General features: G+C 37.4%; 1 protein-coding gene across 1 annotated transcript in view; it reads right to left on the bottom strand.

The window, feature by feature from the left end:
• The window catches only part of LOC107190826 (Down syndrome cell adhesion molecule-like protein Dscam2), a 153,849-nt gene that overhangs the window by 57,818 nt on the left and 68,896 nt on the right, over window positions 1-27,135 (bottom strand). Inside the window, 2 exon segments of the mRNA XM_015579713.1 lie at window positions 5,062-5,204; window positions 16,187-16,373. Coding sequence (XP_015435199.1) covers window positions 5,062-5,204; window positions 16,187-16,373 — 330 coding nt within the window.

Raw genomic sequence — 27,135 nt, 5'->3', positions numbered from 1 at the left:
ATGAATTTGGTGCGACATGAATGGCTTCGTAAATGTTTCGCTAACATTGAGAGCGCATTTCTTAAGCTCGTGAATATTAAATAATTCATGTGTTTCTATTAAGTAAAGGTTTCTTGAACTTATCGAAGTCTCCAGAATCGATACCAACTTTGTTTTTATAAAACCTTTTTCTTTTAATGTCGAAATTACCGAGTTTATTTACTGATACATGAGAATGCTGATGCGTAGTCGTTGGACGCTTGTCGAGTCACTCGAGCAGCATCGAGCAGAGAGTTACTCTATGACTTGAAAAATTATTTTCGTTATATTACAGTAAGTATTTTTGTGTGTTTTATATTAATAACACAGTGTTTAATTATGGTTCGCTAAAAAAATCGCCTTTTTATTTTATTTCTTTTGTTTCACAAGTTTTTTATACCAATAAGATTTTCAAGATGCCGAAGGGAAAGGCGAGTAAAAAAATTATTCACAAGACAGAACAGCGAACGACGAAGGTAATTACTAGACTGCGGATTTTTGTGCAAAATAACATTTTATAAAGTGATTCATAAAGACAAGAGCAAAAGTAAGAATTTCTTTACTCTCTTAACTATCTTATTGGATTAAGAAGAAAATAGAAACCACGTAGCATCTGACGATACTATTTCCTTTGATTGTATTTCACAAAATCCCATAGGCTATAAATGCATAAAATCCGTAGTCTAGTAATTACATTTTGGATTAAGCATCGTGTGTAAAGAGTCTGGGCGCGTTAAAAAATCGACAGGCGGGAGTAAACAGCGTTAAAGGTTCGACAGGCCGTATCCATTGGCGTTCGAGGGACCACGGTCCTAGCGAGAGCAGCGGAGGGGTGAACTTAAATAGAAGGAATCCAAATTCCTTTCTAATTTCGGTTCCTCTGTGTACAGGTGCTATCCACGGGGTAGCTTTGTATGCGCCGGTTGCGTCGGCTCGCTTAAAATCGGCCATTTAAATGGTGGCTCCCCTCCCCCCCCCCCCATTTCCCCACTGGACAAAGTTTTGTCCCGTTGCAGTAACGCTTGCGCCTCAGAGAGGACTCGTCCCCCCCCCCCTCCATGCTACCCATCCAACTCGAATCGAACTTCCTCCGATACAATTTAACGGCTTTCAGCGGCGTTTTCCATTCGGTATTTACCTGGGGACGTCTGGGTGGAAACGCAGTCCGTTACGACGCTTCCGGCATAATGGGATCTTCGGGAACTTTTAGTCGACGTCGCAACCAGTCACGTCCGCGAACCGACGTTCCGTCTGTAATTGACGTTTATTGTACGCACGTAACCATCCTAGCCGAAGACTCGGTCGGCGTATCGATGGATAAATACATTTTCGAGTTTTTTTCTTTTCTAGATCGATTACACACCGCCGAGAAACTGGCGATTGCGACGGAGACGTGATGGGAAATGGTGAAAAAACATTTGCGGTTTCGACGGAATTCCCGTGGATCATCGTTCGAGGGTTGGAAAGGAGAATATGGACCATTTTTGGATAATCTTGAGAACGGAACATTCTTACAGGATGTTAATAGAGTAGCTTCAGGAGGACAGAAAATATTATTAATATTTACCCGAAATATGATGGGATAGTTGTCGAAAATAAGTGAAAATATGACAAAATGGCAGCGATCGAACACTTGATCTTCATGGTTTTTAGGTTGTGATCCATCTACAAAATAATTATTCAGAAATTCTGCGGGTAAATCAATTGAAGTTTGGAATCTCCCAAAAGAAAGTACCACAAGATCGTTGTTACATGGGAAAAGCCATCAACACACGTTCATCGAATTTGTTAAATTTGTTGTAAAATATTATTTATTTAAATATTATTTTTAACTTTATAGGTACTTCAAATGTATTGTATACAGTGGGGAACAAAAGTATTCGTCCACCCTTTAAAACGGAAGAACTTTTTTCAAATTGGTCCGATTTTCAATCGTTTGTACCTCATAACAACGTTAACCGATTTTGATGAAATTTTCAATATGTATACAACTGACATAAATCTTCGATATGTATTTATTAAATTTTCATGACAGTCTCAAAGAAAAAAGTTGTAAAAAGTAACCTTTACTATTTTCTTCGCGATTCGGACCAATTGCAGCTTTTTCAAATTTTTTTCACACATCATTTAGTAAACTAATGTTCCTAACTTCACAAAAAAACTCAAGTCACTCGGACCAATTTGAAAAAGGTTGTTCCGTTTTAAAGGGTGTACGAATACTTTTGTTGTACTTTGTACCAGTAAAGAATAAGTTAGTAGAATCGACCGATTTTCAAACATTCACGCTCGAATTGTGTACGGAACAGTCAAGATAAATTTGTTTCGAAACTGTTAAATATTCAGTTCATTATGGTAAGAAGCTTCCACTTCCAATCAACAAAACTGGTGAATTTATTCAGGATTCAGAAGTAGCTAATATAATATCCACGGTTTGCTTTTTCCCTTGGGTGGAAGTACTTAACCCTTTAAATACTGTTGGCGCCTATAGGCGCTCACTTCATATTGCTCGCTATAACCGATTGGCGCCTATAGGCGCACATTTCATATTGCACACTACAAACGGTTGGCGCTTATAGGCGCTCTAAAATCTAAATAGGCGTTCACCAATAAATAAATGATAGATGAATTTAATCTAGTAAGATAAAAGTAATACAATTGATAAAGTAATTCAATGTTTTGACGTTTACCATATAAATTCTGAAAAATGCACACTGACGAAAATTTTCGTCGTTCACAGCGTACATCGCGACAAAACTTCGACCGTACGACAAGCGCGGTATATCTCAAAGTCTGCCGTAGCGAAAGGGTTAGAGTTAACAGCATCGGTCGCCGCGCGTAGCTCAAACATTGATCCGCACGTTGAAAATCGCGCGGAGAACAGTCGCAACCGGCTTGTTAAGCGACAATGCGGTCTGTTAAGTAGGTGCTGTGTTTACCGATCACGCTTCTCGGATAACAGTTCGGAGAACGAGCGGGGAATATGAGACGAAAGCTTCGGATACGGTTTTATGTTACCTAACGGTCAGCCAGACTGGTCGTGATCATTATCTTGGTGCGAAAAATTCGTGAAAAAGGTGACGATCGCGAAATTGACAAAAGCGAGCAGCTGTTATTGAGTTAAAAATCCAGTCGAGTGGAAAATCGAAGTGTCCGTTCGAAAAGTACCCACTGTGAATGTGAGACATTTTTTTTCAACATTTCATTTCACTATCTTGATGTGCACTTCTGCTCAGTCGTTTGGAATCACTGAAAATATTCATAATTTTTAGTAGATTATAATATAATGTACTCTAATGTATTAATTTTTCAGCAATGTTATCGTTTTATAGTCGTACATGGTTGCCTATTACAAATAAGCCACTATATTGTCTTACGTCTGGTTGATAATTAAAGATAAAACTTTTGAACGATAGAGTAGGTACAAATTATCCGAGAAAAAGAAGGGAAATAGGAAATCTCTATTAGGGACCACAATAAGACAGACCTCCTTCATTCGGAACCAAAAACGTAATTAGTTTCGTAATACCACGTATCGCTGCAATAGCGTGTCGCGTATTTCCCTCTGACTGTCGAGGAAGAGGTTGGAAAAAAGCATAGTAATTAATGAGCACCGCGCTGGGATGCGATAATGAGACTTGCGTCCGTATGCACGGCGAGCGGGCGACTGGAACGTTCTTCCTCCGTCACATTTTGCACTGTTTTTATATTATCAATGGGGCGAGTTGTCCGTTCATTCAAGAACTTCGTGACAACTCGTCTCCGTGAGGGTTTCTTTAATTATTTTTCGTTTCGTCGTATTTTTTCAAACTCGTGTACGATTATGTTGATCTTTCTCTGGAAACACCGATGAAAAATGTTTCTGCATACAGTGAGAGTCAAAACTAAGTGTACACCTTACAAAACGAGGTTCGTGGTACAGTAGACTCTAACTATATTGCCACGCTAGGCACTTCCCCTTCACACGTACTTTCGAGCACACAAATTCGCTCTCCCACCACGTTGCATACGCCGGCGCACCAGCGTGATTCAGCTTTTGCGCAGGCGCTGAGGTTGAGGCTACGACAATAGTACTTAGCATAGAGGGAGCTCCGAACTCATTGCCATTTTACTCCCCTACAGCCCGGACCATGGCAATATAGTTAGAGTCCACTAATACTTCTGTAGCATCTTGCTATAGATCAGCGATGGGCAACCGGGCCCGCTCTGGCATGCTGCCCGTACGGGCAAATGGCGGGCAGCCACGGGCTCCTGTGGAAGCGATGCGCGGCAGGAAACATCACGACATATTTGTGTATTGGGATGTCTTGACACTTCACGCACATTTTAATCTAAACTAGAGTATCACTAGTATAGATTAATAATAATTATGTTTCTTTTTTATAAATCATTTATGTTTATTTTTATTCAAAAAAGATAGAAGCAACCTGATCGTGTGTAAACCACGCGAAAACGATGCCTGTATATTAAGTAGTATTTAAGAGCATTGATATTAAATTTATACAAATATCGTTGTAAATTGTATATTTTTTTACGATTTTTCAACAAAAAACTGTTGCCCATCATTGCTATTGACATTGGTACTAATACACTTGTATATGATTTTTTTTAACGTTTTCGGGATAAATAGGCAGCCAACATGTCCGAGAAAAAGAAATTCGGAACTATAACCACAAAATTTGGTTACACATGGTGAATGTATTATTATGGTTTGCGGGCAGCATGGCAACCTCTGATGTAGGACAGTTGGTTTCTATTCATAGTACTATGGACAGATTGGGATATTTAAATATTTCGAAATCAAATTCAGCTGCAAGAATGGGTCTTTTAGTGAGAGTTCATGACCCAAAATATGTACATAACAAAGGTTGTGAAAAATTGTTTGCTGGAAAACACTTTTAATCGGTCAGTTCCTACTTCCACAGTCACCAGATCTCAATGTAATAGAGTATCTATGGGAAATGTTAGATTTTAAAGTGAATGAATCCCATACTTTCAAAGTATACACTCACTTTTGACTTTCACTGTATATTGTTGTTGGCTTACCGGCTCGAAGTGTGACCTCCCGAGAGAGGACCGTTCCCACAGAACTGGTCGCCCTGCATCTGTATCTCGCGTTGTGGACCTCAGCGCGAAAATCCTGCGCGAGAAAGGGTGGAAAGTAGAGTGTCCCATTCCCGAGTAATTGCCTGGAAATAAAAGAAGAAAAAAAAACCGTTAGTCGTCGGCCGTAATGTCACCCGCGCATTTCCATTTCCGGTGTTAGCACTGCAAATGAAAATTCTACATTTTCGCGGTTTTCCTTTGATTATATGGTTACTAGATATATAAAGTAGAACAAGCTTTTCACGTGCTGCTGCGAGAAGCACATTGACCATAAACTGTATTCAGTTGGTAGATATGACGCGGTCGTTTGCGGGTGTACAGATTTGGCCAGGAAGAGTGGTAAATACGAAAGGAGGTTATTCTACGCGGAAAAATAAATGGAAAACCTAGAACAGAATTTTTTCGTGTGCTGCTTCGTTTCAAAGATGGACGAATTTGACTATTTCTGCAGTGAAAGAAGTTGCTTTTGCCCCACCCTACAAGAAAAAAAATTGGATTGTTCCCATCCCGCCTTCCTTCCCAGAGTTACAAAATTTTTATGTAATACTTAATATTGCAGTATAATATGAAACACGACCAACTGCCTCCATTAACAAAATGCATACATTTTCAACGATTTATGACTTTAAAAACAAAATAAAGTGTGTCTGGCTACGTATAGCCTTTTTCACTTTTTACCCCTGACTGATAACTTGGCTATGCCGATGTAAGGGTGTCTTATGTAACATAAGCATCGTTATTATCTGACTTGCTTTTGAAATGGAAGAAAAATAGAGGAAAATATTATTTGGTTCGGAGGATGTGGAGGGTGCAATTGATTCTAAAATTGAATATTAATTAATTCATGTGAATTTATTTGTGGGGTACTTTCACAGGGTGGATTCTCCACGCTAAACTAACACGAAAATCAAGAATAACGAAACTGCGTTGGAAGTTTCGTTTCCGAAATATTAACTGTTGAAAATACGGTCGAAATACTCGTAAAACACGTCTGTCGTGGTTGGTTATTCTTCTTGAGAGGCACGCTGTTCAAGTGTTTAACGTACTGATGTAGTTCACTTGAATATACATTTTTTTAAAGTGGTATAAGCTCATATGTCTTTATCTCGAGATGTTTAATGTTTTGCATTTCACCCAATTTAAAAATATTGTTATACGCTAAGAAGGTTGTATTAAGCTTTTAAAATTTCAGACATGGTTAATTTTATCATGTAGTCATTTTATAAATATTCTCTAAGTGAAACAGTGTTTTTGCTAACCGTTAATAGACTTATACTACTTTAAAAAAAAATATTTATCCAATTTCATTTAGCAGCCAAATTTTTTGTGACTAATTCCTGAGCATATCGTACTGTATTGATTTTGTTAGTTTAAATGCAAGAAAAGCCTCCATTTGCAGCTGAAACTAATTTTAACTAATTTTTTCAGAATTAGACAAATAGCACTTAAAAAAAAATGGCTCATATGTTAGGTCAACGATTGACCAGTGAGAGGAAATACTATGAAAAGGCTAGTACGAGTAGTAGCAGACGTTACGACAAGGCAAGTAGTGTAGGTAACGTATCGTTTAAACAAGTAATTTAGGAAGATACATAGCCAAATAAATGGTATTCTACTATGTGGTCATATAAGTTCACAGTTACTTGGATGTTACATTAATTTTGAAAAAGTCATAGATATCGATTCCTTAAAATTGAAACAAGTGTCAGTTTGAAAATGAATATGAATAAACTTCTTTACACAATTTCTTTGATCGTTTAAGATTTCTCCTGCTCTTATTGGTCGGGATTTTTCATTAATATCTCGTTAACAAACAGTTTTTCGCTAAGGAAAATCTTGTTTATAATCACCCTAGGAATCACCCCTTCCAGGGATTTACACCTATTTTTGGACACCCTGTATGTATCTAAAGAAACGTAAGGAATCACAAATTTCTCAAGAAAAAAGTTATTTGTATCAATTTTCAGAGCTGCTTATGACGAATATCGACGCCACGTTTCTGGATGATAGTGAAATTTTCGGGCGAGTGACACCTATTTCAGTCCTTAGGAGGCCGACTGCTACGATTTCCAACCATTATTGTTTCAAAACTAATTTAACATCTGGGTAAATTCCCTTGTTAGTAACATGTGACATATCGTAATTTTCAGTAATTATTAACAGAACGGCTTCATACCATAATGCTTCGATCACTTAGCGAATTTAACTTTATTTCACGCGCATACACACACGAACGACGAGTTGGAACGAAATCATCGTCAATGTGCATTATTCCCTTGATACGTTCGTTCCGTGTTCATATTTATCGCGTATGCGCGGGGAAGCTTGTCCGGAACAAGTCGATAATCGAAATCGAAAATTCGGTTTTTTTGGCAGAGCAGATTTTTTTTTCACGGTGCTTACAGAACAACACTGGAGATTGAAACTTTGCGTGCTCTTTCTGTCATGCTCGACCGAATGCAAATGACAGTCAGGGGACACGACCTCTCTTTAACACACGCTCGCGGCGGCGGCGACGTATACCTGTCCAGGACAAACGGCTATCTCCTGGCAGGAAATTAAACGTAAAACCCTGAAAAATTGAAAACTCGCCGAACGGAAACAGCCGTCTCCGCCAAATCGTGATTAGTCGGTGAACGAAAAATTAGGTGAACGACCGAAACACGTTACCCGCGAATGACCATTGCGTTTACTATAATTTTATCCCCGCGTTGCTGCGCATTTCTACAAAAAAAAACTACAGGTTCTGCGTGGAACTCTTCTACACGCCCGCGGGAAATTAAATACGACGAAGGTATCATTCTTTCGGTATGGAAAAGTATCATACGTTGATAATGTGTGAACAAGAATTTATGTTTTGAATATACTTGACATCGAACTGTGTGAATGTATAACAAGACAATGATGTTGTACTTAGAAGAATGGGAAAGCCCCTTATTTTTGTAAAAAAGAAGGAATAAATAAAGATTCATCAGTAACATGAATAATTCGTGTATAAATGATAAAATTAAGTAAAATATTTAATACAAAACTGATACGGAAAATGCAGTCGTTGACTTCGCAAGTGAATTAAATTTGCTAAATTTACGTAGTAAAATATTTGATTGGGGAGGTAGCATGCATTGATCAAGGTTATGTCAAACATAACATAGATGGTAGATGGAGAACTGCAGGAAACCATGCAGGAAAGCTTATTCTATATTTGAAAATACCATTTTCGGAAGCTCACACTTAACCATATATACCTATTATTATAATATTGAATATATTTAAATACACATTTCTTAATTATTAATATAAACAACATTCTTTTCGGTTGAATGTAATTACAATATCAAATGTTGATGGGTCGATACTCATTCCATTCGATACGACTACTTTTTTTCGATACCTACTTGGTATCGCAACCGTACGTATCGATACCAAAAGTACTCGGTATCGAAACAAAAGTATCGAGTAATGTACTTCGTATCGAAACAAAAGTATCGACTAATGTACTCGGTATCGAAATAAAAGTATCGAGTAATGTACTCGTATTTACTTGTATCGATTCATCTCCAGCTACAGAAGCCACAAATGGCTCTACTTTTACGGTTTCTATTCACGATACCGAAGTGTGTCGTATTTTCGTTCGTTCACGTGAAACTGTCTTGTAGTTCCGACGTTCCGCGAATCGTATACAGAGCGAAGGAGCCACCCATTTAATACACGTCCCGGGATTGTTATATTTTACAGTGGCCGGCCAGACATCACGTGGATGATGTACGACCGAGAATCGGTTAACGCATCCTCGACCCGCGTGAAAATGGGACGACCGCGTTTTGGGCGGGGCGATCGCAAGAGCGAGTGGAAATCTGTTAATGACGCTTGACACGGTGAAAAAGCGTGCATGACACGCTTCCAACGCCTGTATTACACGATATACCATATTAAAAAAAATATATTTTTGGCGGTATTTAATCCATTGAGACCGTATGTCGATGTTATATTCGATTCTAGTCACATGTAGCCGACGTTATTGTTCGTGTTGGTAGTTCTTTTCGGATTTACCAGGATGATTCATAAATGTCACGTATCAGTCTATTTTGTTTGTCTATTTTACAGGCATTTGCAACACAGAAAGAAGCAAGTAATATACATGAATTAGTTCTAGTCCGAAAGGGAAGTTATAGTGGTAACTAATTATGCCAAGTGATTTCAATTTACCAATTTATGGATTTTGGGAGACAGCGAAAATAACCAACACTGCGGAGTGTATCAATAATTGTGAATCAACCTTGTATAGTTTCTATAGTTTTGTATTTTCTTTAAATATTCTACACCCACTAAAATTCAAAAGAATTCAATATTTCTATAAAAAATTCCGATTATTCCTGTTACACGTAAGTCTTTCAGCAGGGGATTCACCCATTTAAACCGAATATCTGCAGATATAGAAAAAACATGTGTCGCTTAGTGTTTTGAATATTACAAAATATGTGAAAATGAAAAGGATCGGAGGGGCACATCTACCTGGAGTTCCTTGTAAGTCGAAGTAATGAACATTTATTTCTTTTCATAATTCTCAACCATTTTGATTAAGCAGATGATTGGAAAAGTATTTTGCATTTGAACTACATTGTCACTGAAACTATAATGGATTACTTACTGGTGCACCTAATAGTAATAACAATAATAATAATATTACTAACTAATAAGAAGTACATAATTGTAACAATAATTGCCCTTTTTTTCCTTTTAATTTATTTTTTCTGCTTTGTTCTCCTATTTTTATCCTTTTTATTCTATGATTCCCTGCAGTAGTTCGTTTTGTATTCAAGAACTTGACTATTTCAAATTTTTTTAGTTACACGCATTGATCTTAAGAGGGCACACCCCCTTGTAGATGTAATAAAAAATAGGTAAAATGAAATTCTTTTTAACGTAATTATTAAGTAGAATATTGGAATTTTCTTAAAGGACGTCAGGTAGTATTTTAACTTCATTTCCGTACGTTAGTTATTATTTATAATTACAAAACGGCGGAGTTATCCAACATCACGTTAACAAAGCCTAGAATAACATTTTTGCTAAGGAAAAAGTTGTTTCAAATCGAGTCGAAGCTATTTTGGGACACCCTGTATAGAAACAGCAGAGATCAATGCTTTATGTAACAAGTGTCAGAAGAAGTGCAATCGAACAAGTATTACAGGTTTATATTTATCAGATTTAATATACACCCCCCTTTTCTAACGTCCACATATAAACTACCAATTTCGTTCTCTTTTAACAATCCTAAATCATTACTGGACTGCGAAATTGATGCAAGTTCAAATTTTTATAGATCAATTTATGCAATTCAAATTATGTCGAAGGTTCGTTTTCTTTATTATAAGTTTTTTTTGGGTCCAAAGTCGAATAAAGCTCACACTAATCTTCACAGAAACTTGTACATTATTGTGTTTGACACATTCACACTTACAAGAACTGCATAAAACCTGCACTTTATCGATTTTCGGCGTCTTTTCACCGCTTTCTTTGTTCAAGAAAATTCTTCCTCGCCCTTATCGCAACCTTTTGGTCACGTATATGTATTAGAATATTCCGTATTAGAATACTCTATGACTGGGAGCTAATTTCCCGAGACGTAAATGAACGGAACAGTTGCATGGCCGACCATGGAGAGCGAAAATCGAACCTCAAATAAACCTTCGTTCGAAGAGGGAAAGGTTGGGGAGGGTGAAGAAGGGTGAATAGGTTGTTTCCCCAATCCAAGGTTGCCTTCCTTTCGAATTCACGAACTTCTTTGCGGCTTCGAACTCTTACTATTCGAATCCAGTCGAAGAATGCGACTGTTCCCTGTTGTAACTCGGCTGGAAACGATCCAATCTTCGCCGCGGTCGGGGGTCGGCGAGGAATTTCCTCCCGTGAAAGTAACATTTTCTGAAAGTCATTATCTGTGATTGAATCCTGCGGTCTGATACTCGTATAGAGACAGGACTCTTCAACGAAAAGGAACATCAAACTTGCCCTTTATTTTAAAGAAAGTGAAAAAAGAATGCATTTAACACACGGAATGGGACTGTCTGGGGTTAAATAATTATAACATGTCATCTGATAATACAGGGCGATTCATTTAAATCGATCCCTACGAATGTCATTGAAACCGTCGTCGATACGGAAAAATGTTTCAAATAAAAAATAAATTGTGTCAAGGAGACAATAATTTAATAAGTAATTTTTTGATAGGCGGACCCGCAGATGACTGGTGAAGTCCAGGCATCGAAATTTTCAAATGCATTAACTGATGCGACTCGTCATTCCATATAAAAGAGTATGAATCTGTTTATGCTAGAGGACCATTAGGTTAAGAGATATTTTAATTTGAATATTTACTATTACTACTCAATTGTAGTAGAGTTAGTACGCGTGACACCTAACATCTTATGCCAATATGGCTGATATGTAAAGAAATTTTGAAAGAAATGTTACAAGGGCTCGATCGATTATTTCGAGACCGTGTAAATCTCTGCATTCAGGTCGAAGGGCATACTTTTGAACATCAACTTTATAAAGGTACACGTGGTATTACTAGTGTAAGGGTAGATTTCGGATGGAACGTGAATATTAACAAAAACTAGAGAAAATAAACAAAAATATTTATAGAAGGTACTTGACCACTCCTCTCCTTGGAAGGAAAACGGTGGCCATTGTTCTACCCTAAAGGGAAAAACTTGGATTTTGTCCCCTTCCCCCTAGGCGAGAAAAATGTATTATATTATGTCAACCAATATTTTGTATGTAAAAATTACTCTAAAGTCCATTTAAATTAGAGATAGATTCTGCTCCCCCCTCTCCTCCCACACGACTCACCCACCCAGTCACCTGGCCACGCCCATGAAACTAACAAAAGTAACATATACTAGTTCGTTCTCGTACAGAACAAAGAGTCTTTTCAAGAAGACAGGAAACCTAATAGAACTTTCCGACATCCTATTAGTAGGGGAAAGGTGTCTAAAAGGATCCCTTTAAGGCGTAATTTATATAAAAAATACAAATGCTCATTATTTAAATAAAAGTAAAGTAGTTTTTGTAAGTTAGTCTATCTATCTTATCATTGGTTTAAATAAAATTGAGCTACGTGATCAGTCATATTTTTTATTCACATTTCTTTGAAAATTAAGGATCATGTTGTAATGTGTGTGTATAAAAAGATCCCCGGGGATCATTTTATACCTACTGATAGTAAATACGACGAACATTAAAAAGCATTTGAGTTATTACATTTTATTTAAATAAAAACAGCTTTGATGCGTTGTTTTTCTTTCATACTGACGGGGCATTGTTGTAACTAAAACAAAAAACAATAATATAGCATATGGGTAAAATGATTCCTGGGATCATTTTATTCTATTAGCGAGGGATCATATCACCCTAAACATCCAACACACATTCAGTGGTTGAATATAACATCAAGTTAATATATGCGGTAATGAAACATTAATTAACTTATTATTGAATTGTGGTTAAATCCGCGCAAGAAGCAGCTGTCACATTAAACCGTTTATGACAAGGTTACACAACATTGAAAAAGACCTTATCTTAGATAAATTGCAGTAATTTAAAATTTTTTTTCGGGACAACAAACAGAGTATTGATATTCACATGGCACTTCGAGCAACAACTAGTGACGTGCGGAGAGAACTATTGTAGAATGACATTGCGATATGGCACCCCTAATAATCACAGGGCAGCCAGGAATCATTTTACCCCGAGGGATCGATTTAGACACCTTTTCCCTACCAGTGCGCAATTTTTAAATTAAAATGTCTCTTCATGTATTGGATTTTTGGCGTATATACTGGCAACACTTGTTCACAGGGAATAACGAGCAGCATTGACTACTAGAGTAAAAAATATATGATTCAAAACAAATTTGACTTTCACATATCCTACGCGTCCACCTACGAAAAAATCATTCATACCAGATTATTTATTCCGAGAAAGCATTCAGTTTTTATCTGAAACATTTCTCGGTATCGCCAACGAGTTCGAAGATATTCCCGGGGACCGGTTTAAATCCGGACACAACCACTCCACCCTGAATAAATAACATTGTACGTGGTCGAGCAAGTGGATTAGAGACAGTACCTAGTACTAGTGAAATCATACTGTATGTAAAGGGACGAGTGGATGGGTTCATCACTAGACATATTTAGAAAGGTTTCATATTTTAGAAGATTGTTCATAAAGACAAAAACAGTAGTAGGAATTTCTTTCTTCTTGTAAGTATCTTATTGGGCTCAAAAGAAAACAGAAATCTCGTTGCATTCAATGAAAATTTTGTCCTTCATTGTATTTCACAGAGACCTATAGGCTATAAATGCATAAAATCCGCAGTCTATTCATCACATACTAAACCAAAGAATTGCAAAAGTTACACCTGCCAGAATAATTACAGTGATCCCTCAATGAATGCGACACGAGCAACGGCGTTATTCCCACCATTGGGGGAGTTCCCCTGTGGAACCAATAAAAACAGAGTAAACAGAAGACAGAGGCTCGGCTTCGTGCAAAAAACAAATTTATGAGGAGCTGAAAACCTTTCTGCCTTGCCACGAATGCTCTGAAGTGGACTCGAGTGTGTCGCACTCATCGAGACTTTACTGTAGAAACAAAACCGAGGAATCGAAAAAGTTACACCTATCGGTATGATAAGTAGAATACTTACTGCATGTAGTAAGATCTAATCTATCAATTAATATTGAAAATGTATAGAAGTCCAAAGAATACTTTGTTTCCTATAATTAAATCCTTTTCTATTATTGTATCTTTTATACTTTAAATTTAATTGCCTTGATGTTTCTATTGCAACGATGATGGTTAATACTGAATGATCGAAGTTCCGTTTCCACCCTCCGTCAACACGATTAACGTGTGATGCACATATATCGAAGCCAGGCGAACGAGAGTTTACGCTCTCCCTTGAGACATCGAACTGTGGACAAACTTACGAGACGACCATTGGATAAGGAACATTTCAATTACCAGGAGGAAATGGTTTCCCCAGGTGCTACGGTTACGATATTGCCAAGCGTACAGCATCAAACTTCCAATAATACGAATCTTACACGATCCGGTGGTCTTCGTTAGCGGTACCATCCGACAAATACCAACGTACTCCAGATCTGATCATCAACGATATTTCCAGTGACCGAAAATATTGTTGGACTAGCTTTTTCGTATTGAAACTCAGCAAAATAGAATAACCAGGATTAAACGAGTTGTTCGTGTTGACGGTCTTGTTGTTGGTGTTGTTGTTAGTGTTGTTGTGTGAAGAATCACGGTATTTTAGGCTCACAAAAGTTACAAAACTGATTAAAGAAATAAGTTAAATTATGCAAATACTAAAATAGAAATTCTTCTTTTATATTCGCATGACATTCTTTATTTTATTTTTCATTACCTGTGTTTGTAATATAAAATTATACCCTGCTCGAGTTAACTCGAACGTGCATACTTCTGCCAGCATCAACTCGAGGGTGTGCGTTAATTTTGATTGTAAGTTAGCAATAAATGAATGTTTTTCCTAACCCGTCGTACCATGGGTTAATTGCGTCAGTTTAAAAAAATACGCGCCAATTTATGAAACGGCTGCCCGATAAAGAAGGGGAGCAGACTTATTAATTAGTTCCGCAAAGTTACGCGATAATTACGGTTCCGTGCGATTCTGCGGCCAGATTTTTCCGGCGGTACAATGTAAGTCCTGATCGCTAGGAGCACGTTAGGAAACTCCGGCAATTTACAGCGGCTCGAAACTTCTAAATCCTGGACACGCTAATCCGCTTACCCCTTTTCTATCGTCCCGTACACTCTTACGGGGAACGCCGCGAAATTCCAGCTGAAAAAGCGGATCTTACAAAGGCTGCTCGATAACTGAAACGGAATTACGTGAAGCCTGCCCCGGACAACGAAACCCTGTCTGTCTGTGTTGGATACATCCGTCGTGAACGGTTTTTCGAACACGAATATATCGGTAACGACGCACAGTGTAACAAAAATGTTGGATGACCGAAAATGGGAGACTCGTGAGGTGATTTGAAACAAGTTTTTCCTTAGCGAAAATGTTATCCGAGGCTTTGTTAACGAGATATTAACGAAAAACCCCGTAACTATATACTATAATTATATACCCCGAAACTATATACTACAAACTATATACTACCATTCTTCCAGATGACTGATCAAAAACCTCTCTATTTAAATTAACTAATTACGATTGCTACTGTGTCGTCTGACCACTGACGATCTTTATTCCACTTGTCTGACTGTGCACTTCCTGTTCTACTTGTCCGACTGAACCTATTCTTGTTCTACTTGACTGACCATGGGCGCGTCCTATTATCATCACTAGACTGTGTATGTGCAAACTGCCGTTTTATGAACTACGTAACGAAAGCCAGAATGAAGGATTAAGTTATTTAATCGATTATTAATCATGTTCTTTTGTGGTCTATATAGTCACGTATGCTACAAATATATATTCTTCCTTTAATAATGATTACATGCCACATGTCATTGTCTAGGATAACTACTTATTTACAGCTAATACAACGATACTATGTATGGAAATAAAATTTGTTATATTAGTTTCACTCCAGCAAAATCCTGAATAGAGAAGAAAACTCCTATACGCTCTGTTTAGGCAAAATAATTTACAGAAATGCATGGTGCCCCAAAATAGCTTCGACTCCCGGAAATGAGGGGTTTTTGGGATGATTTGAAACAATTTTTCCCGAGGCTTTTAACGAGATATTAATAAAAAAAACCCCGACCAATCAGAGCGCGAGTTTGACGGCCAAGTTCCTGTGGTTACGTTGGCTACGCGCTGCGATTGGTAGCCAGACTCGCGCTGTGATTGGTCCGGGGTTTTTCGTCAATATCTCGTTGACTAAGTCTCGGAGAAAATTTTTGCTAAGGAAAAACTTGCTTCAAATCACCTTACGAGTCTGCCATTCTCAGGTCCTCCAATGTTTTTGTTACACCCTGTATAATTGTTTGCGTAATTTTTATGTTAAATGATTACCTTAGTCCCGGAACGGCGGTGACTGATCTCTGATCTGGACTAATTATCCAGGTGACGTGGGGCGTCGGACTCCCATGGGCAGAGCAGCTTAACTGGGAGCCCGTGGTATTGGAAAAGACCAGAGTACTTGGTGGCTCGAGAACGAACACCGGTCCTTGTTGGCCAAGCACGATTTCCAAAATGAACGCTGAAAAACAAATGGAATACTGTCAGACAAATACGAGCCTTCAAAGGCTTCGCTTATAAATTACACAAAATTTTCATTTAATTATGACTCCGTTTATTTTTCACATAATTGTCTGAAGTTTGTAATATTGGTCATTTAAATTTCATACTGTGCCGCTAGGAGGTGGATACTTATTAATTCGTATAATTAAATACAATGAAACCATTATACAATCTGTCAATGATTTTCTACATTTCCAGACGCTTCAATAGAGCAAATATGTTTTTGTTTCATTTTTCATTTTGCAAATGAGTCGATAAAACTTGTATAAATTTTTACCGTCTAATCCTTCAATATGCTATTTGCTTTTGCTTATTTCAAGAATGAAGAACATATAGGCCGTCGAACACTATGAATAATTCTTGAAGTACAGGGGACATTTATTTGCCTCTGGAAATAGAAGTAAAGTATACAGTGATTCCTCGATGAATGCGACACGAGCAACGGCGTTATTCCCACTAATAGTGGGATCCCCTCTGGAATCGATCGAAATAGAGTAAACAGAAGCTAAGCAGGGAGCCTTTCCGCCTTGCCATGAATGGTTCAAAGCGTACTCGAGTACGTCGCACTCTTCGAGACATTACTGTAGAATTTGTATCGTTCTAATAATTACGAAAGGTACTGTACTTTATTAAGTAATATTATAATATTGTTCACTCTTAAATAAGTATCACGATAGGTAGTTATAGGTAACAAATTCGCGATTTTTAATAATACCATTCAGAACCACTTTCCAAACGGAGGAACCGCATCAAATGGTTCGACAATGAACGCTTTGATATTGCCTGCCTCTATCGCATTTTGCGTTGAGGGACAAAGGGCGGGAGGGAAGGATTGTCACACGGTCCAGTGCACGCGCACTACAACAATAATTCAGAAACCGGAGAAATCAATTCCGGGTAAGCCAAATTCGACCTACATTCCACATCGATGTGACACCAAGGGCCAGCCTGAGATTAAACGGCCTGGGAACGGACAACCGCGTCACCGGTCCGTTGAAATATTTAATTCGAAATCCGGGGATTAAAAAGCGCTTTCGAAAGTGGCCCCTCGATTTATAGGGAAATCATTCCGTCGTCCCGTTTCTCGTGAACGATTATACGGGGTGTTCATGCAGCTAAAATAGCCAGAGTTTTTCACGTACCTAAATATACGAAAAATGTGAAAGAGGGAAAAGATTTACTGTTTTTTTTGTTATAATTAACATAATAGGGTATGTAAACTTGGTATGTTTGAAATATTTTTTCATTTTTTATACTCTTTTATATTGTATAGAAGCGTGTGTCATTACCAATTCAAACATTGTGCGATAGAATGGCCGCCAAGGTCATATAACGTCAAGATTGAATGAAATGTTTCGAATATTTCCTATCGTTGTATTACGTCATCTCATAACCCAGATAGCACATAACGCCTTGAAGACGGCTTAAAGGCGTCTTAGACCTAAAATAGCCGTAAAATGGGCGTCTTCAAGGCGTCATGTACTACCTGGGAATTAATGCAATTTTTCTGAGAGCTGAATGTAAGGGCTTTGTGTAATACAATAGAGATAATACTTTCGTCAAATGCAATGTGTTTTCTACTTTCTCCTCCCAGATAGCAGATGACGCCTTGAAGGCCCCCATTTTACGGCTTTTTTAAGTCTGAGGCGCCTTTAAGCCGTCTTCAAGGCGTCATCTGCTATCTGGGGTGAAGTCAATAAGATATTTAAAAGAAGAAAGAAATTTCTACCTTTGCTGTTGTCTTCGGAAAATTACTTTAAATAATATCATTTTACATAAAAATCCGCTGTATGTACAGATAATCTACTATTGGTATGTATTGGAAACGGTACCGTGTGTACGAAATGGTTCACGAATTAACGTGAATTATTATCTTAAAGAGGAAATATAGAAAAGTATAGCTGAAGTTGCTTGTGACGGTATTTAATATCTTCAGGTTGTGTAAATTCCCGGATAAAGTTTTGAAATATTAAGATGACTGCAAAATTTTCCACTTTATACTCGATCAAGGAGACACCAGGCCGAGGAAGACGTGTCACCCGATCGATCCTAGTTAACGGGCGGCGGGCGAGTGGAAATAATTCATCGGATGAATTATTTAGCCCCATCTAAAACCACGACACGGCTTAAAATACATTTTGACGCGCCCGGGATTCGGTATATAGGCGCGTCTGTGTCACACACCGCGACGCTAGACGAAATTTGCATTCCTCGTTAGGAGGTACAAACCGACACCTTTCCAGGAAATTGAAATTCTATTTCACGTCGGGCTACGCCTTACTAGACTAGTGTTTCGCGTTCGGTTGATTAACACTCTTGTGAAAGAGTTATCGTCTTGAAAAGGACGCATGCGGTCCGGGATATTACGAGAACAGGCCAAAAGGGCCAATGAAATTAATCAGACAAGCAGATTAGCATCATTTTTAGTCTACGATAATGGTGTAGCATTATAGGGCTACTCCAATGGAGATGCGCGTTGCAATGTGAAATTTGGAATTTTATATGCAGAAGAAATTATAACACTTTTTGTAGTGAACGTTTCAGGGTATATTAATACACATTTCAAGAACATTCATAATTTTCTATGTCGAGAAAAGATAAAAATTGGGGATACTGCATGCCTTCGTATATAATCAGTGATTACTAACCACTTATAAAACAATGGTTTCCGTGATTCCGGCCGTTCTACCCATCTGAAATAAAAAGAAAAGAAAAACAAAAGATTCTTAACTAGGACGAGTTCGGCTATAGCAGGTCGAGAACGAAAGAAAAATGTCGACACATCTATCGTATTCATTATCATTTAGTTAATAAAACATTTCATGTGTGTAAAATAAGAAAGTTCAACACTTTATATTCTTAGTTTTAATGTTAAATAAATATGCAAATAATTATTCTAAAATATATAACTTCATCTGGTGTAACCCACGTAAAGGTGCCTGATAGGGAGTGTTATGCCAAGCCAACAATCCTAGTTACCCCAATGGTTGTGTATTATGTATACATGTAGTCAAATAAGTATCAATAAACACGTTTGATCAGACGTATGTTATAGGAATTTGTAGGTAATGTCGGATATATGTAGGGTAGATGTCCCAATTACTGCCAATTTAAGACTGTACCATAACTTCGTTTGATCATTTTACGTGTTGTTTAAGCTAAAAATCATCTCAGTTTGGAGCATAATATTATTTAATATCTCTTTCATTACAAAAAATAGTTTCATACATTAAATATGAACAATTAATTAATGATCAATTAAAATCTGCGAGTAATCCCAGTGTTCTTATAACTGTCATCTAAAAAATTAATGTAATTTTTATATACTTTAATGATTTATTTTGTAGAATAAACATAGGTTGAATAGTAAAATTACAGCTCTTTCTTAGCGTGATTTCGCCATTACTTTCTACTTACATAGTTGCGTTTTTAATGCTAAAATTGCACCTTCATTTTTCAACGTTAACTTTTAATTACCAGATACATACAAGTACATGTATTTCTCTGTTTTTATAGAAATCAGAGTCCCAATATAATAATAAAATTCTGTGTTTACAATTCTTTATAAGTCACATTTTTATTAAAAACAAAGTGACAGTATTAGAAACACTGACAGTAATTGGGACATTTACCCTACATAAATATTTGGTCGGACTAGCTCTCAAGAACATACGTAGTTGATGAAGTAATCGAGGTTTAGTGTTGCGTAAGTGCTATAAAAAATTCTTGGTTAAAAACATAAGGTAAATAAAAGGTTTGTTTAAAAATACTTTCAGGCTTGGAACCCTCGTTTAAAAATATCGTTAATCTTGTAACATTTCTTGGATACGTCCGAGCAAAAATTAAAGACATAAATTTTGTAAATCACAAACGAACCATAGAGAATATGTAGCTGAGAATTGGAGTTGATCCACTAAATAGAATTAAACTCTGCTGACTTTAGAAAAGAAAACAAAGAATCAGAGTAACCAACAGGACAATATTCCAAAATGATTTAATGAATATTTTGAAAGAAATCGTGTTTCAAGGGCTGACTAGGAATAATACAGTTTTATTCTCGCCAGTAGTCCGTAGTAGATTTAAAGAAATCCTGAATAAAGACCCAGTTTACTATGATGAAAATCGTCAATAAACACTGAAGTTCCGTGGAACAGAAGGTATCTGCATTCTTGTTCATCTGTTCGATCATTACTTCCCCGTATATCAAGGCGAAGAATCTCTCTTATCCTTCAAGTGACAATTGATTTGTTCTGCGTTATAGACACCAGAAACGAAGAGAGCCTCCTTTCACAGTATTTTCTTCAACTTGAATCGGAAATTTAATGAAAGGCGCTTTTATTTACTTCAATGCCTTCATTCTTTGGTGGAAGCGCGTACCGATGAATATCAGAGTGATTGAATCGAATTAATAAAACGAATACTGGCTGGATCTCTCCTTCCTGTCCGTAGATCACACGAGTTCGTGGACGAATTGATTGGAAATCATACAGATCCCGATACCCATTGTCCCGTCGTTTTTTTGTTATTAATTAGCACGCATGATTCTCGATTAAAAATACTTTTATCGAAATACGATACACGTTGTAAATGTCATAATAAAATAAAAATGAAAAGTATACAGAAACATAAATTCAAAAACTGGTCGCTTAATATGAGACCCAGGTTTCATCTTGTCAAAACTTATTTTTTCTGTCATTTTTCACACATTGGGCATATAAATTAATTGCGTCTGCATCGCAGTCTTTGTGGGCACACAGGTAACATTTGATACACTGAAACTATTGTTCACCCATGTACATCTGAAGAATAAAGTCCTACACAAGCATTTCACTAACGAGTTCACTTGGAATTTTAATTTGCTAAGTAAGTTTGTACGTAAACTCAACCAGTAATCGGTGGTCCGCATCTAATGCTACTTATTTGCAGTTCCATTGACAATCGGTTTCGGTGCGTTTGCTTTCTCTGATTAATACCTTGTGATTTATCGCACACTACGGATATACGCGCGGTAACACGCACACACGAAGATTGATCATTATTATAATCTGAAGGGGGCTCGCGTTCCACGACCATACGAAACATCTGCTACTGCGAACTCCTCTCATCTATCTCCATCACGAGACCGCAGCTTTGAAACACGGAGATACCCGCAGGAAAACGTTCCTTCAGGAAATGTCTACCACTATCTTGCCTCAAATTCATTTATTGATAGAAAAAAAATGCACTTGAGGAAGAACACGAATTATAGAAAACTCATTCCTGGGTCTCAATAAAAAAACCGATCAACGACCATGAGAGTGTTAAGTACAGATCTAAGCAGCTTATTTAATCGCATGTGATCATATACATATTGCTTGTTGACCAAGAACATGCCACTCATTCTACTCTCTGGTCAAAGATTGCCCTGATGTCACCGTAAGTGTCCTTATGTGTAAGCAAAAATGGCCTCAGTGTCACATTTATCTGTCAGGGAATGTTTCCAATCCCGTTATTTGTGCAACAATTATTTTTATTTTGTTGGACTCCTCAGAGAGGATGCCTATTCCACTGTCCCGACGAAGTACAGTTCCTGCTGTGTATGTCCGACTAAACATTATATTTATTCTGTTTATTTTATTTTATTCCATTAGGCCGTCATTATCTGTGCCGAACTCATAGTGATACTATTCTACAGTAAATCCTCGATAAGTCTACAAAGGCTCCTTGGCACTGAAAATTAAATAGTTCACAAACTAATGGCCATATGTGGCTGAAACAAATATCATTGGCTTCAGAATTCCAAGCTCTGTCACCGTGATAAATCTGGAGACTTCTGCTTGTCAATGCCGAGGAGCCTTCGAACACTCATCGAGGATTCACTGCACTTAGAATACACATACAGTATTTCTTATCAAAAACTTCTGACAGTCTGTTAATATCCATTTCATATAGTTAGTTAAATATTGTTACTATATAAAATTGATGTTTTTATACGATGCCGATGTTTTACTCCAATTTATCCCTTTACATACACCTTGTTTCATACATCGTCAATTATTTTCCGCATTTGTAAAACCCGTTGCATCAAAGAGGTCCGGTACCATTGCATTGCAGTAGGGATTTCATAGCGCAGATCTCGAGTTTCGATTGTATAAGATCGAACAAAGCGCGACACGCTGACGTCCGCGTTAATTTATACCTTGGTGTACAATAACTCGACCAATTTATTCATTACACTGAATATAATACCGTTGATTTATCTGTGATTATTATTTCGAATGGCTAGTATCCAGAACGTCGGCAATTCTATCGCTGATTGAATCCTCGCGACGAGACAATGGTAGAAAAAAAGAGTCTAAATGCTACACGGAGATATACCGGGTGTCGCCGAAATTATGGCACACATTTTTTTCGTCGAAGGCTTAGTTTTCAAGAAAATTTATTTTAACCCTTCAACGTCCAGAATTGCACCGGTGCAACACTCATTTTAAAAGTGCGTTGAATTCTGTCGCAGGTTAATATTTAACTTTTGTCAGTAAGGATCCGTAAATTCATTCATGGTAAAGTGAATTTCAATTTTTTCTGTTGAGAAATTCAAGCATTGCCACCAAAACGAAAAAAATAGGATGGTTTAATATCGGTAATTTTTTACTTTAAAATAACAAGATACAACATATATTCAGTCTTATAATTTTGAAATAACGATTTAAGGGTCTGGGTATTGAAGGGTTTAATACTCATTCTGAAAAGCGTGTACAATTAGCAGGATAAAGTAGCCTAATATGAGACCCTAGTCTCTCTCCGTTACAGAGAAGTCTTGAACGTCGCAAACAATTTTAAAAAATGCACTACAAGGATACGCGTAAAAAGTGATAGTTCAACTGATGAATATGAAAAGGACATTGTTTTGAACGATGAAAGTGATGACGAAGAAAATTATGATGCAGAATGATTGTTTTGTGTAGGACTTTATTCTTCAGATGTACCTGGTGAACAATAGGTTCAATGTATCAAATGTTACCAGTGGGCCCATGAAGACTGCGGTGCAGACGCAATTAATTTCATATGGCCAATGTGTGAAAAAACAAAAGAAAAAATAAGTTTTGACAGGATGAAACCTGGGTCTCATATTAAGCGATCAGTTTTTGAATTCGCGTTTCTGCATACTTATCATTTTTATTTTATTATGATGGAACTGTATCTATTTTGTTATAATTTCTAATATGCTGTAAAAGTGTACACATCTTATATTTAAAACGTGTGGTGTATTTCAATAAAAGTATTTTCAATTCAGTATTTTTAATTCAAAATTATGCGTGCTTAAAGAAATGGGTCTCATATTTGGCTACTTTACTCTACCAGCAATAAGTAGAATTGGAATGCAATGACTAGACGCGTTAGAAAAGTCCCGTTCAATTATACTGATGTTCAACATCCATTATCTTGGAAACTAAGCTCTGGATAAAAAAATGTTATTCTGCACTTTTGATTTATTTTACATAAAGAATGAGGTTCTGTTTGATGGTACCATCCTTTCAACCGTGTTCTCTATAAGCCAACGTCCTAATTTCGGTATGAATTTCAATCGCTGATCCGACAATTTCACCTCGTCTGCCCTCGAAACCTGTCATCGGAGTTGTCGGATCCGCGTGTGTGCCGTGATATCCACGTTGGCCTGCGAACCGAACAGCTGGCTACGTCTTCCAAACAATCTGATCGATAATCTGCCCCCAGCCTCCTCGAATCGTTCGCTGAACGCTGCCCATCGCTCGAATCACAATTTCACAGGCATCGTCCGATAACCTATCCCGTGATTAGGTCAGGCTCCTCCCTCTTTTCAAATGATTTGTAGGTCACCAATAGGTGAAACAAGTTCTGTGAGAAAATGTATCGAGCATACAACAGGGACAATTTTCTGCTATCGTAACAATTGATTTTTATTATTTATTTATGCAACAATCGGCGAAAAAACTTATTAGATATAAAATCTAAATCTCCTTTTATAATTAAATTTAAATAAAAGTATTTTCGAAAACATTTTAACTTGATCATAGTTAATTTAATATGAAGGACAAAATGTCCCTATTTTTGCTCAGCGAAAATGGAAGTGCCTATAGGAAACTTTGGCGAACAATATTAAAGATTCCGTAATTTTTTTTAGTAGAAACCCACCCTTCCCGTGTAACTCACAATCGCAACGGAACCACTTAAATCACGTTTCTTTACGATGGCAGAATTATTATTAAACTTATTTTTATTAAAATGCTGCTATTATTGAACAGTGCATTGCAGAATTTTGTACGGAAATACTGAACAAAATTAAATAATTCTTTGTATAACTAATTTATGATTTAACTTTTTATATTAAATAACAAATATACGTACTGAGCAGAAATCGAGACGTGATTACTAAAAAGGGACATTGACATTACATGGTAAATAGTGTAATTATTTGAAATCTCCTGCAAATGATAATCTTAGGATTGGTTATCTCTAGACTGTACATTTTTCACGCACAATCTCATTTTATGAATTGGTTTATAAAGACAGGAGCAGAAATAAGAAAATCTTTCTTGTGTCAGGGATTATAGTGAGATGGATATAAAATAAAAGATCGATTATACTCAACTTCTACAAGCCATAAATGCATAAAATACGCAGTCTAGTTATCATTTTATGTCGATGCAGGATCCAGGGCGCTGTTTTCTATGCAACATGTCATCCAGAATTCGTGAAATTACGAACCCTTATTGGTTTTCAGCTTGTCACGGAGCTCAAGCCTCCACGTAGCAATCGAAAACCCAATAAAGCTCGAATAGAACGACATAACATTAAACGCCGCCGTTCCATCAATTCCGAAAGTCGTGTGTCAAAGGCGCAGCGGCGTTCCGGGGTCGAAATAGCATCGATCGATTGATAGGGAAACCCCATTCGCAAGCTCGGAAAATCTCTCGGAATGGTGTGTCTGCAGGTGGCGCGTGTGGTCGTGGAACGTGAGATTCGACAGTTGCAATTTTACCACATCTTGTCACCACCCAATCTACAGTGTCCTCCCACCGACCCATTCGACCCACCGGCAATGTTCCCTTTCTCCTCTTCTTTTTCCCATCGCGTTGTTTCGCCAATTTTCATGACCCATGCCCCCCCTCCCTATTTTGTCGGTGCTCTCCCTCGGTATTGATTTTGATCGCGGTGCTCTATTCGTTTGCGTAATTTGATTTGCACTTTCTATGGATACGTACAAAATGTCTTGTAATTAGACAACAGTCTTTTAATTAGAAAAACACTCACGAAGATGATTGAGAACTGCCATGATATTTTACAAAATTGAATTAGAAAGCAGTTTCCTCACGGATATACATATTTGACGCATTATTTTTTGTCGGCTATGTATGAAGAGAGTCCTCAATATTGAGACTGAAAGTGTATTAAAGTGATCCCTCGATGAGTGCGACACGAGTAACGGCATTATTCTCACCACTGGAGGGACCCCCTCTGGAATAAATCAACACAGAGTAAACAGAAGCTAAGCAGAGGCTTGCCTTGGGGTAAAAAATAAAATTATGAGGGGCTGAAAACCGTTTCATCTTGCCAGGAATGCTTCGAAGCGGAACCGAGTATGTCGCACTCATCGAGACATTACTGTAAACAGAAGCTAAGCAAACGTTAGGTTTCGGAAAAAAAAACAAATTTATGAGAAGCTGGAAACCTTTCCGCCTTGCCATGAATGCTCCGAAGTGGACCCTAGTATGTCGCGCTTATCGAGACCTCGCTTTGTATCGAATATCACGGAAACTATTCGATACAGAAAAAAGATCGTAAATATAAATTCTATGTTATTTAATAATATCGAGCAATCGGAATCGATCATAAAGAAGAATTTTGATCCAAAAGCTTTTTTCCAAACAAGTCCTACGTTTGCAGCCATTAATTGCGCATTATCCTCAGTAAAATACTGTGAATCGAGGATAATACTGAGTCTATTTATTTAAATTTTGTACTCCCCGAGTATTCTATAAAATATCTGGATAAATCGATACCTTGATCTTGATATATATTACCAGGAGTAACCTTCAAAAGGTTTAAACCGCCGATCATTGGGTATTAAAAAGATAGGAACAAAAAAAAAAGCTTGAACTATCTCTAACCAACTCCTATGAGTGTAATGCTTCAAAATTGATTAGAGACGGTTCAAGAAAAAGGGTATCATTATTATCACCGTGGATTTTTTGCGGAATTCAACGACGAAATAAGCAACTTCCATGAGTTTTTGAAGTGGTTCTAACTTGTCAGATCAGTATAATGCTTTGAACAGTATTTTTTTAGTCCAAAGGTGGAGAAGAAAAAGGTGAAGCGTGTGCATCGTCGAGGACCATGCTATTAAAACCGTTTCACCCCGTCTACGGCACACTAGTCTTTATTTTTGCATGCCGTTTACGTTGTTTCTCTGGCCAACGTTCGTTAACCTTGTTTCTTAGGTGTGCCTTTTGTTCGTTGCCCGACCGTCCGCGTGCTCTCTCTCCTCGTTGCCACGTCGCCGGCTGGTTGCCTTGGTCGCGAGTCTTGCCTTTCGTCAGATTTAATTTCGTCTTGCTATTATACAAAATACACCGACCTCGCCGTTGCAAAGAAAACTGTTACGTTAATTTCACGGCAGACCGACTGTTTTTGTTTTTGGAAAAACAGTGATTGTAATTGAACGTAAAACAATCTGTCAATAATCAGTTTTTAGTAGAATTTTG

This window comes from Dufourea novaeangliae, unplaced genomic scaffold (assembly GCF_001272555.1).
Source record: "Dufourea novaeangliae isolate 0120121106 unplaced genomic scaffold, ASM127255v1 scaffold11, whole genome shotgun sequence".
Classification (NCBI taxonomy): Eukaryota; Metazoa; Arthropoda; class Insecta; order Hymenoptera; family Halictidae; genus Dufourea; species Dufourea novaeangliae.
The sequence above is the reverse complement of the archived record's forward strand: the minus strand, read 5'-3'. Positions and strand labels throughout refer to the sequence as shown.